This window comes from Canis lupus, chromosome 32 (genome assembly GCF_003254725.2).
Source record: "Canis lupus dingo isolate Sandy chromosome 32, ASM325472v2, whole genome shotgun sequence".
NCBI classification, from domain to species: domain Eukaryota; kingdom Metazoa; phylum Chordata; class Mammalia; order Carnivora; family Canidae; genus Canis; species Canis lupus.
The window spans coordinates 34486808-34499774 of NC_064274.1; the positions used below are offsets into that span (position 1 = coordinate 34486808).

Genomic DNA, 12967 nt, shown 5'->3' on the forward strand with positions numbered 1-12967 from the left:
TTTATTTATGCTAAAGAGCTGTTCCATCACCTTTCATAACATGCTTTGGGAAAACTAAATTATCCAGTTACACTAGATGAAATAGACTTCCTCAATAAAATATTGCTGTTTTCATTTATTTTTCTAGGGAAACAAAATTGAAAAAAAAAAAAACCAATGCAATTTTATGGATTTGCTCATGGTCTAGAAATATATAGGAATGTAAATTGTATTCCATCAGGATCTGTAGCAACCATTGCATTAGAAAGAAGCATGTCTGCACAATAATAGCAATCTTCCTTTTATTTGATGAAAAGAGAGGGTTCAGGTTTAGGAGACAAAAATATTCTGTCTAATTTCTATGTAAATCCTACTATGGAAAATTAAACAAAAGCTGCACTACTCCCCTAAATGAGAAAAGAGCAAAATTTCTTCACATTCTCTAGATCCTTGTACTAACTCTGATCCTGATTTTCGGTGTGAATAGAAAGAATAATATCATACATAGTGAGGCCACGGATCTTAGCTGACTCCAGATTTTACAAAGTCCCTGCTGTGAGTGTGAATCACCTCAGAAGTGGTGATTTATGTCCTTTTGTAAAGGTTAGTCCTGCAAATCTTTAAGGAAAAAAAAAAAACAGATAAAGGGAAAAAAAAGGTGACTGTAGATCTTTCAGTGAGTGGAAATAGAATTTTCCACAATCTATATACTCTACGGGGGTCCATTCTTCTCACAGTTGGTGGCTGTTCTTCCAGGCTCCGTGCCCCACAGCAACCAGTAACACTAATTGCTTCAAAATCCCTGCCCAGATAAGAGGCATATTTCACTATAGTAGAGCAGTTAGAAGTCAATTTATTTATTTATTTTTTAAATAAACAGTGCTAGAACACATGTAAAAATATCCTGCGACCCTGAGTTAGAAATATTAATATATTATTTTGTAGAGAAGCATATTTTGACAGACTATGCAACTGCTTTGTTTTACATGGAATATTATTTGATTGTTACGATTTTCTATAAAGCATGGCATTTATAGGAAATCAGAATCAAGATCATCAAAGAATACTTGGATGTCTTAATATCAGTAATCAGTAATTCTTTATAATCTGCTCTAAAATAGGCTTGGGATGTTTCTTGCATTTTATATTGTGCTGTACACAACATATGTTTCTGTGAATTTATCTTACATATCTGATTCTGTATTATTTCAGCACTAAAAGAACTTAAAGTTTGGTTCAGGCTATTCATGTTGATGTTTTCCTATACCTTACAGCTGTCTTTTCTTTACTTTGTCTTAAGAGCCAGCACTAATCCAAAATGTACTGCACCTGCTATTAGATACCACAAACTTGGAGATTGATATACACGAAGAAGGGAAGCTCATTAAGCAGCCTCGGTGTATGAGAGTTCAGCAGACAGCACATGGAGAGGTATATCATTGCAGTTCCATTATACTCTACTGTCAATTTCAAGTACACCACTCTTTCAGGCACATATTTTTTCTTCATCTGAATTTGCAACTGGCCAAAATACAGGCAAAGGTTAGTAAGTCTAGACACTGCTTCAAACTTTTGGAAAACATAGATTTCCTGGCTTCAGTACTCTCATTTTAAAACATTCTAGAATCAGAACATCTTTTTAAGCATATCTGTTAAGAAACTTAGAAAATTTCTATTTTCATATTGTTCTTTGTGTAGCACAGAATTAAAATGAGTTAAAAAAAATAAATCCGGTAGAACATACTCATTTCAAGCTTTTATAGTTACTGGTGACACCATCTGATAAGACTCCAGACTTCCTTTATTATTGTCAGTTGCTGCATATTTTATAGGGTAGTGTCTCGACTTGAATGATGGTGGGTTACCTGGTATAAGCTGTTTCACCTCATACATGATTAAATTATATTTCTTCCTGTCTGAACAAAGATTATATTGAAATACAGGAAGGATTCGGCACCAGGGAAATACATGTTAGTATTTGACAAGTGTGGAGCAGTGCAGGAAAATATCAATATGTGATGAGGTCATGATAGAATCTAAGAAAGATAGGAGGAAGTTATCCGAATGTTAAATGGATAGATGCCTGGCTATCCTTTTGAAATGCCGTTCAAATGGCCCTCATATCATTTAATTTTCAATTGTTAGATTCATTTGGGCAAAACAAGTTGGTATTCAAGAGAATCAAGAAACCTTATTCTTTGCAGTTTGCTGAATCAAAAGATCTAATACCTCAGTAATAGGAGGTCATATGCAAGTCAAGATGTGAAAATATATTCTAATTTATATTTTCTGTTTTATGGTAGATGAGAAAATAATGATTTATTTAATTTAATTTTTTAATAGTTTACTTTAGTAATCTCTACACACAACATGGGGCTCAAACCCATGACCTCAAGACCAAGAGCTGCATGCTTTCTTGGACTGAGTTATCCAGGCACCCCAGAAAACAGTGACAAATTTTAAAATGTGCATAGAAGCAGGGTGTCAGCTAGAGTCACAATAAAAAAGAAATGTTGAAAACACATAAAGAAAAACTATCAGAGACATCTGAGTACAGAAGTGATACAGGTCTTTTCTAGAGGGGACAATACAAAATAATGTGAATCCCTAAGTTGGAAGCTAGACAACAAAATTTCCCTGATCTTGGTATGATTCATGTTCCCTACCTCCGCCTTTTGTGATATGATATCAATTATTAAAAACTTAATGTGTAGTTAACACACGATGTTACATTAGTTTCAAATATAACATAGTGATTAGGCAAGCCTATATTTTATGCTATACTCACCACAAGTAGAGCTACCATCTGTCACCATACAATGCTATTATAACGCCATTGACTATATTCCCTATGCTGTGCCTTCCAACCCCATTATTATTTCCATAACTGGAAGCCTATGCCTCTCATTCCTCTTCACCCACTTTATCCATCACCTACCTTCCCTACCTACTGGCAACACCAGTTTGTTCTGTGTATTTATGGATCTCTTTCTGAAGAAAGGTTTGTGCCTTTTTGACTGCAGAGCAGAGTTTTGGAAACCAGAAAAAAAAAATACGTGGAACTTTTTAAGGTTATTTAATCCAGTCGCCTTCCTTTAGGCTGATGAACTCCCAAGGTAATAAGAAAGAACTCTATAGTTGTTGATTCTATTTTAAAGTACTTTAGAGAGGAAGATTACAGGACATTCCCTCATATACTTTTTCCAGCTGTTATTAGCTTCATAGGATGTTTACGTGAATCCTATGAAGGATCCAGACCTATTCAAAACAGTTCTGCTAAATCTGGCAGTAATATTTCTTTCAGTATACTAATGATAAGAATTTTTTTATTCTCAATACATTTCCCTTAGTACATCCACCACTGAATTACTTCCCACTTTTGTCTCATTCTTGCATTTGTATACATGTTGATAAGTTACTCTTTCTTCTTTTCCTCTGACTTTATGATCACAGAGTATAACCACATTTATAATGCTGGTTGGTAATATTTAAAATTAAACTTACTTTATATTTTTTAATGTTTTACAGTGAAAGAGATACACCCATGTCTGGTTGGGTAAGAGTAGAATCACAGATTTTTAGCATCAAAAGAGATATTAAAGTAATAGATTCCATATTCCTACATTTCTGTTTGGGTAACTTCAATAACAAGGAACTTAATATGTCATGATGCATCCCATACAATTTGCTGGCAGATTTAATCTGCTGTTATATAATATTTATTCTTATATGATGCTGGAATTATATGACTATTTTCTTTGAAAATAATTTTGGGGGTTTTCATTATTTCCTGTTAATTTCATCTTGCCAGAGTTGATCTATCATTCCAATGTGATAAGAAAGACTAGACATTAATATTATCTGGAGTATTTACTATCACTGCTAGCTTTCTGTCATGTTATCTATATCTTTATTCATCCATTCATCAACATACAAAAGCCCCAGTGCTATGAACAGAAATCTGTACACTATTTAACAAATCCTTGGAGAAAATTAGCATAAAAGAAAGATGTCATAATATACGATAATTATAGTATTTCTGTGATGTGAAAGTGCAAATCATCAATGAAAAAACAAATTAAAGCTAGATTGGCCTTTAATCTTTAGTTGATGCTAACCCTAGTGATTGTTTATCCTACTTCTAAGTCCTCATGAAAATCACTTTTTCACATTGTAATGTTCAGTTGGAACAGTAAACAGAAGAAGTGGTCATCTCCAAGTGATTTCATGGATGTTAAATGCTTCCTACTAAATACTTATTATCACAAGGGACTTGATATCTAAAATAATGCAATCCTAGACCTCTCCTTTGGGAATGGATTCTGTTAGAATATAAGTATTCTTAGAGTTAGCATATTAATTAGTTCATATCAATAGCATACCTTCATATCAAAAAACTTTCAGAGGTTGTCTTGAGCATCATTTTGGTGAAAGAGTAGTAAAGAGATATTTTTTACTCTGATAAATAATTAAGTAATGGCTGGAGAAAAAGAAGAGACCAAAGGGGAGGAGGGCTGGGTGTCAGTATGATATTTCCTCTTTGTTTTCTTCTTTCCTCACTCCATTCCTATAACTTCACTCCTTGATAGACTTGCTAGAACCATCTAACCTGAAACCGTAATTAAGCATCCTATTTCTTTCTCCAGATGAGTGTATTGATGATAGCTCATCACCTGAGGTGTCTCTCTATAGGACACATGCACAAAAAAAATCCTAAGCTTACGTTCCAAGATTCTTTATTCATCACTTCCTCTCCTCTATCAGTGTGGCCCATTTTATTTCATTCACATTAAGTATCTCATTTGGGTGTGGTAGTTAATGTGTCAGCTTGACTGGACTTCAGAATGACCAGATTTTGGGTGTGTCTGTGAGGGTGTTTTGGATGAGATTAACAATTGAATTGGTCGACTGAGTAAAGCAGATTGCTCTCCCTAATGTGGATGGACCTCATCCAATAGGTTGAAGGCCTGAAAAGAACAAAAAGGCTCATCATCCTGTGAGTAACAGGGAACTCCTGATTGATAGTCTTTGAGCTAGAACATTGTTTGTTTTCTTGCCTTCAGATTTGGTTTGAAACATTGGCTGGATCTTGATATTGCCAGTCTTTGGACTGGAACTACACCATCAGCTCTCCTGATTCTCAGGCCTAAGGTAAGCCATTAGGACTTGTACTGGAACTAGACAATCAGTTCTTTTGGGTCTGCAGCTTGTTGACTGCAGATCCTGAGGCTCATCAACCTACATAATCACATAAGTGAATTCTTTATAATAAGTCTATCTCCCTCCCATTCCATACAGGTTCTGTTTCTCCAGATAACCCTGACTAATACATCTTGTAGCTTCTGCCTACACAGGTCTGGAATTAAGCCCCATTTTGATGGTACCACCATATACTGCCTGCCACCTGTCTCCCTAGAGAGCCAAGGAGAAATATCTCCTTAGATTGCTTATGGGTGTACACTGTCCATGTTTTAACCAACATTGTTCCTAATTTCACATCTTGTGGACCATTCTTTGCCAGATGGAGGCTTCTTCATATTACCATATTTTACAATGTCCTATACCATCCACACCGTTGACCATCTCTAGCATTGCTCTTTCTGCTGTCTATCCAGGTTTCTCTCCTTTACTCATGTATCATATTTTGAGTTCACCATCAATTCACAATGATAAAGCAAGCACAGTTGTGAATGAACACAAGAAGCCTCCTGAAACTTCCCTTTCCCACTGTTAACATTCCACTCATAATTAAAATTGATCTGTGTGACACTGCTAATGTTTTTAAACAATTTACACTAGTGTTGTTTTGTGAATTCACAAGTGCTGAAGGTAGAAATATTAGATGCCAACTAGTCTTTTATTTAAAGAACCAACTATACATCTTCAAATGATGCTTTATGAGAAGAATGGTACTGAATTCAAAATTTAAAAACAAGTTTTAGATCCATCTCTTTAATGACAATGAGACAGGCAGTCAAATCATTTACAGAAATAGCAGTCAGGCCTAAGGTCACCATTTTAGGGGAGGCAATCATCAGTGCTCTCATGCTTATCCACTTCCCCTTAGGAAATGGTTGGTGCAGGTTTGGGGACAAAAGTTTAGTGCTGAAATGAAAAAGGTATGAAGAAATGACCCTTGCATTTGTGGAGATCAAATTTTCAATTAGTGAGGAAAGGGGTAAACAGAAAGGTTTTCCACATTTTCATTCATTAACATTCACATGCACACCTCAATTTCCAAAATAATACTTGTAGAAAATCCTGATATCTTTTAAATGTCAATGAGTTTGAATTATACACAAAACATTGGAATGACTCAGATTTATGTCCATAAAAAATATCTTTGAGTCCCATTGAAGACTGTCTAGTTAACTAATTTGTTTACAGAAGTGCAAGCAAGCTCTGAGAAATGGTTTCCTGCAAAAGATCATAGAGCATCCAAGCTGTTTGCCAGTATAGGCCACCGCAGCACAACAGACCTTTTTAAAATTTTGTTTTGTTTTCAATAACTATGCCATTTGAGTGAAAGGTTTTTTGATTATTCATATTTATTCATACAAAGCATTTTAACCCCCCCACTTCCCTACTCCTTGAATCCAATTTGCAAGTTTTCATTTTTGCACAATGTAAGTTTTTATTTAATTTCTTCAGGAATTTAAAATACCATAGAAAAATTATCTAAATAATTCATTTTAAACGTACTTTCACCATAGACAACTGAGCTGTTTTTTTTTTTTTTTTTTAATGCATGAATCTTTTTCTCTGAGTATGAAAGTTTGTTACATTAAATAAGGTGGGGACAGCATATTACCCACTACTTCATATTTTTTGTATGTACTAAGATGTAAAGAGGGGTTGTTTTTGTCTGACCTTAGAAATGGAACATTAATGGAAGAAAAAAATCAGAAAGCTGAAATAATTTCAACAGTATCTAATTATAATATATCCCCACCTTGATATACTTTTATACACATAAAAGGAAATGCAATTGCAAAAATTTGAAAGATAAAAGGACACGATTAAAGAAAAAGGGGCCAAATTCTCTATTTTGATTCCAAATAGAATTAGTGGAGATTTTTAAAATAGGCCTCAGATGACCCTTTAAACAAAGATAATACCTAGTTACATATTTTCAATGCAATTTTACATTGTAATCATTTTTAGAGACTGAATTGTATGCCTACTCATATGTTGAGCCAGAAGCAAACTCAACTTATATGCATTCACTGATAACATTGTGAATATTAATTTGGGGCTAGAGAGCTGCATATTATGTCTTTACTACAATTCAAGAATAGAAGTCAGCACTGAGATATTATATTACATTTAGTTAAATTCAAAAGATGCTTTTTAACAAATCTGTCTTTCTTAACTGAAGATCATAAAAATTAAAAATCAAATGTGAGTAACTTGGAGATGTAGTCTAATTTCTTTCCAGTAGGACTAGTATTTACCAACTATTCTTGTGAAGGTTTGGCAATAGAAACAAAAATAAACACATATTTGAAAATTCTCATGTTATAAAAAGCATGAATAGAATACATACTGGGTTTAGAAGGATTGTAAGGAAAAGTTCACCTCCTCTGATACTTTTATCCAATTCTTGGGGTCCTCCCGGATATTCTTTGTAGAAAATAGTGTGGGTGAATAACCCGCAGGTCTGTCGAGGGAGGACCTGAAGAAAAGGGGGAAAAGGACCACACTGTATTACTTAATTAAGAGGTCTCCTGGTGTCTCATGACTTTGGAGTCTGCAAATTTTCAATTCGTATTGGAGTTTCCTTGGTTGCTAAAGCCCAAATCTTACTGTAATCATGACTTGCTGTTGATGTAATTATGTAAATATTAAGGGAGTTGCCAAATCAATGCTATAGGACATATAGGCTAAGCATTATCACAAAATGGTATAAATCTTACCCACCAACTGGGTTACGTTAAAGGACTGGCAAAAAATAAAAGCCTTCTTCAGATTAATTTAATTCAAATATAGAGATTTCCCAAAGTTACATTTTTCATGGTATTAGGATATTATTCTCCTTGCTTCTGAAGTCAATCTTACATGGTAGGTTCTAAGATACAAAACAATCCACTTTCATCTTTTCTAAATTTTATTTTTACTACACTCTGATTTTAAATTTTAATCACAGTAGTAGTCAAACCATATAATGACTGCCTCTGGCATATTCTGTGGTTAATTCTATTATAAATTTGAAGTCTCAACAGAGAAAGTAAATAAGTAATTTTATTCCAAAAGTTGACTTTGAATAATAAACTGCTTATTATCTAATGGAGAAATGCACCCCATTGAACAGAGTAACTATAATTTTTATCTATTCTTTGCTTAATTTCTGTAATAGTTTATATTAAATTCAAAGTAAATGAATCCATGTAATATTGGTTAAAATGAATGTTTTTATTTTAACATTTAAATAAACATTTTAAATAGTTTATATTAAATTCAAAGTAAATGAGTCCATGTAATATTGGTTAAAATGAATGTTTTTATTTAACATTTGAATAGTCAAATGTTCATGTAACTCAGTAAAGGGAAAAATGGTATTTTCACTCTGATTCAAATTATATAAGAGCAATTCTTTCTATACCTCCTGGATTTTTATGAATGTCAATACCACTATTTTCATAATTAATAACTCTATTTAAATCTGAGGCTTTTTAAGGTCTTCTAGTACTGGTTGTGGTTAGGCATGTGTATTAGTATGTTTTGCTTGGTTTTAGCTAGTGACTAGATAGAGAGATAGATTGTTCTAACAGCAATCTGAACAACAGATTAGGAAGATGTAAATATATAAAGTAGGGAGAACAGTTTAAAAACCCTTACTATGATCTAGGCAATGAGAAAATAAGGCACTGGAAGTAGGGATGGACATTTTACAACAGGCTATTTTATTTCGAAGTGAAGATTACCATACATTTTCATTCCAATGAATACTAAAAAATCCCAATGTAAAATTCATTTGATTCTATTGTCATTTATGGCAACCGATACTCCATTCTTGTATCAGATTATTATTATTTTTTCAATATATCTGAAAAAATATATCCACCTCCATTGTTAGAAAATGCAAGGAAAAGAAAGAATAATAAGAAAACAACATCCTAGGATGCTCATAAGTGTCTGAAAGCCAAAATAAACTGAGTAGGTAAGTTTAGTTTTCATATGCTATTTGTTTGATCCTGTCTGTTGATTGTATAGTGATTTGGGAGATATTTTCTTGATCTATGGACCAACACTTTGCCTGGAAAACTCTCAATATGACCACCCAAACAAATAGACAAGGAGAAACTCCCAGAAATTAAGGTTCTCCAGAAAAACTTCAGTTGAGGAAGTGCATGGATGGTTTATTCGAAATTCATTTTCATCGTTTTGAGCTTGTCTTGGATTTGGCGCAACCAAACTTATGCTTGTGAATCAAGCCACTAGCTGAACAACATGTTAATATGTGATCAGTCACCACCATGGTATGCTAGGAACTTACGATATTCATATCAGAGAGGTCAGAAGTTATATCTTGTATTTATTCCACATAATAGATATTAAGAGCCTTTAATACATGAAGCAACATATGCTCACCATGATGTTATTGTGAATGAAGCCCTTTCGGTAACGTGCAGGTTTCAAATGTGGATATTCTTCAGTGCTGGTGACCTGAATACCCCAGACCTTCTTCCAAGCTTCGTACAACTGAATATGAACTGGGTAGACCCCTGAGTGATGTGGTGCCACTGCATAGCCCATGTTGGTAGGTATTCCATGTTCCTAAAAGAAAGAGAGAATATCACATGGAGTGTGGCCAAGTGAATTCAATTAAAATTATTTTCGTAAACATTATTTAGCATACATTGAATTCTATGTGAAGTACAAGAAATATAAAAACTAACATAGAGTTCTTTCAGCAGCTCATAATCTTACAGAATCCTGATGGTATCATAGACATAGTAAATACTTTGGCATGTGGTATGTGGGTGAGATTAATTCTGGATTTTGAATACAGAAAGTTTTGGAGGAAGATAGGAAGAGAACATGGTTTTTCCTCAGATAGAAAAGCAGTGTCACTTGAGCAAGTGCCCAAATATGAGAGATGGAGAGCAACTTCTGTGCGTGTGCATGTGTGTGTATGTGTGGTTTTTTTGTGTGTATGTGTATATGTGTGTGTCACGTTGAAGACAACCAGACAGGTAAGTATAAACTACAAAGTAATGAGCTTTTACCGTTAACTAAGGGATTTGGAATAAATTCCACCTAAATAGTGTAGATAAGGAAGCTATCTGATCATGGAGGGAATGATCTGTCTGCTCTATGTTTTTGGAAGAAAGACCCAGTGTCAATATGTTAAGATGAACTAAAAGGGGGAGGAAATGAATTAAGGTTGTGCATTAGGAAGTTACTGCAATGATGCAGATTAGAGGGAACACAGGTACTCAGACTAGATTGATTATTGGTAGTCCAATTAAAAGCCAGGGGACAAATATTATAGGAGACTTAGTGATGTTTTGGATATAATAGACAAAAGAAAAGCAAAATTAAGGTTCTCCCTTGGTTTTGGTTCATAGCAGCTCACTATACTTATTATGAAACATACACTTTACTATGAGATGCTTGCCTTGGGTAAACAGTCGAATCTAAAAGAAAACAAATACAAATTTAAAACAAGAAAATGGAAAAAAAAATGTTTGCTAATGATATTATATTGCAAGGTACAAGATATAGACTGGTAGTTTTCTTTTTTCTTTTCTTTTTTTTTATATTTTATTTATTTATTCATGAAAGACACACAGAGAGAGGCAGAGACACAGGCAGAGGGAGAACCAGGCTTTCTGCACGGAGTCCAATGTGAAGGACTTGATCACGGGACTCTGGGATCATGTTCTGAGCCAAAGGCAGACATTCAACCACTGAGTCACACAGGTGCCCCTGGATTGGCAATTTTTTAATTTTCCTTTTTTACATTTCTCCCTTAAAATGCTTATATGTTTCATAAGACCTCTTCTAGGACTGAATCTCATCAATGAGGTTATAATGATGTATACAGTATTATATGAAAGTAGATTGAATTAATAAACAAAACACAAAACTGTTGACAATTGCCATTAATATTTTCCATTATATGGCATACAGCGTAGAAAAGAATTCAGTCTTGTATAATAAGCTAATGGTGAATGGATCAAATATCTGCAGTGCCTAAGTCACATGCCACACTCAGCTCAGAAGATGGGCCCTAATTACCTTGCAAGGCTCCATCATTTTTCCTTTCATGGAATAACTCCCATTGTATAGCCAAATTTACCTCTTTTTCACCATGACTTTGTGTTTTCTAACATCTATTACAATAAATGAATCTGTGGAAAGACTGAATTATGAAATCAATGCTATAAAATGAGCGGGAGTCTTTTGCTAGGCACTGGGGAAAATTCATTCCTTGGTGTGTACAGAAGAAAAAGCACAGAAAGCTATTTTTCCCAGGAGCTTATATTTTCAATACAAGGCAAGGTTGGAAACATACAGTAACAACACTACTTGGAAGTTGTCAGAGGGGAAGGCAGCTACTGCTATTTTGACACATCACGGGGAGACATGTACTGGGAAAAGCCTTAGTTCTTTTGGCTTAGTTCTATGTTCCCAGTGAATCATCAAAGCATTTTGAGGATCAGTATCATCAGGTAGTCAAGTGTGGATGCATTGGATATGAGATGCAGATTAATTTATTTATGAAAGAAAAATAGGGTTGAGGGTGTTGAAACCCTTCTATGTGGTAAATAGAACTCATGTGACTGATGTTTACAGAAGTACTCCTGATTTGCAAGAAAGGAGAAATAATTTGTTATATTCTCATTACTCTTTCATGATTCCTATGAAGGTTTTTGTATAGTTTTGTCCCATGATTTGCAAAATAACAGTGTAAGAATCCTAATAATCTATACTAATCACTCTTCTAGTCCTCATTTTCTATCCCTGTATAATATTTTATTCCAAATTTGGGGCCTAGAACATTAGATAAGTATGTAAATGTCCTGGAAACAAAAGGATGAAAAATAAAATCATGGACGAATTGAAATATCAAACAACGGTATTTTCTCAGGAAAAAAAAGACATTTCAATTTTGACAGGTAGTAAAATGAATTGTAGACTTTTATGAAAAACCAGAAGGTAAAAAGCAATTGATTTAGTGAGTAGGAAGGAAGGGGCAGTAAAAGGATTTCATTATATTTATTGATTTCTGGGGGCTCAATGTTATACTGCTCATAAGGTCATCTTATCACACTGACAACCAGAGCTCAATCAAAATAGTAAATCACACTAGATAATTATAAGTTTATACTTTTTCAATCTAAATGATAACACAAAATGAAAAGTAATTCCCTAGAAACTCTTTTTCTGTTATCAAGAGTCTTGCTGGACTAGAAACCTTCATTCTTTACTGTCCAGAGCTTGAAACACCCTTCTCAGAGATTTGGTCAACTAAAAAGTGAACTAAACATTATATCTGTACAGGATTACAATAATTACAAAATTCAAAAGACTTGCTAGTGTGAATAAAGGAAGCATTTGAAACTATAAGAATAAAGTGACAGAATTAATTCAAATATGGCATTTATTATTTATTAAAACAATGTCTTTTATAGTATCTAATATTTCTATGATATTATGGTAAGACACCATAAATATTTACAGTTTAACTTAATTACATTTTCTCAGGTACATTAAGTTCCCAGTTGATTAGGAAATGGCATAATGTGTTAATCTACAGACTATATAAAAAATAGAGCTGCCATTTTTCAAAACTTAGAATAAAATAAAATGCATTTAACATTAAACATCTAATAGTAACTGAAATAGTCTCATTTAATTTTTCTTTGATCATTCCTATTGATCATGTCTGCTTGTAGTTGTTAAGTATTTATGAAGTGTTTTCACATTTATGTCTAATGAGATAATGAGATCCTCATACTTACCATGTGAGGTGGCCCGG

General features: G+C 33.8%; 1 protein-coding gene across 1 annotated transcript in view; it reads right to left on the bottom strand.

The window, feature by feature from the left end:
- LOC112671696 (bifunctional heparan sulfate N-deacetylase/N-sulfotransferase 4) overlaps positions 1 to 12967 on the bottom strand; it is a 284811-nt gene that overhangs the window by 95499 nt on the left and 176345 nt on the right. Inside the window, exons 5-6 of the mRNA XM_025465993.3 lie at positions 9571 to 9756; positions 7526 to 7654 (exon numbers count right to left, since the gene is read on the bottom strand). Of these exons, the coding sequence (XP_025321778.1) occupies positions 7526 to 7654; positions 9571 to 9756 (315 nt within the window). The remainder of the gene's footprint in view (positions 1 to 7525; positions 7655 to 9570; positions 9757 to 12967) is intronic.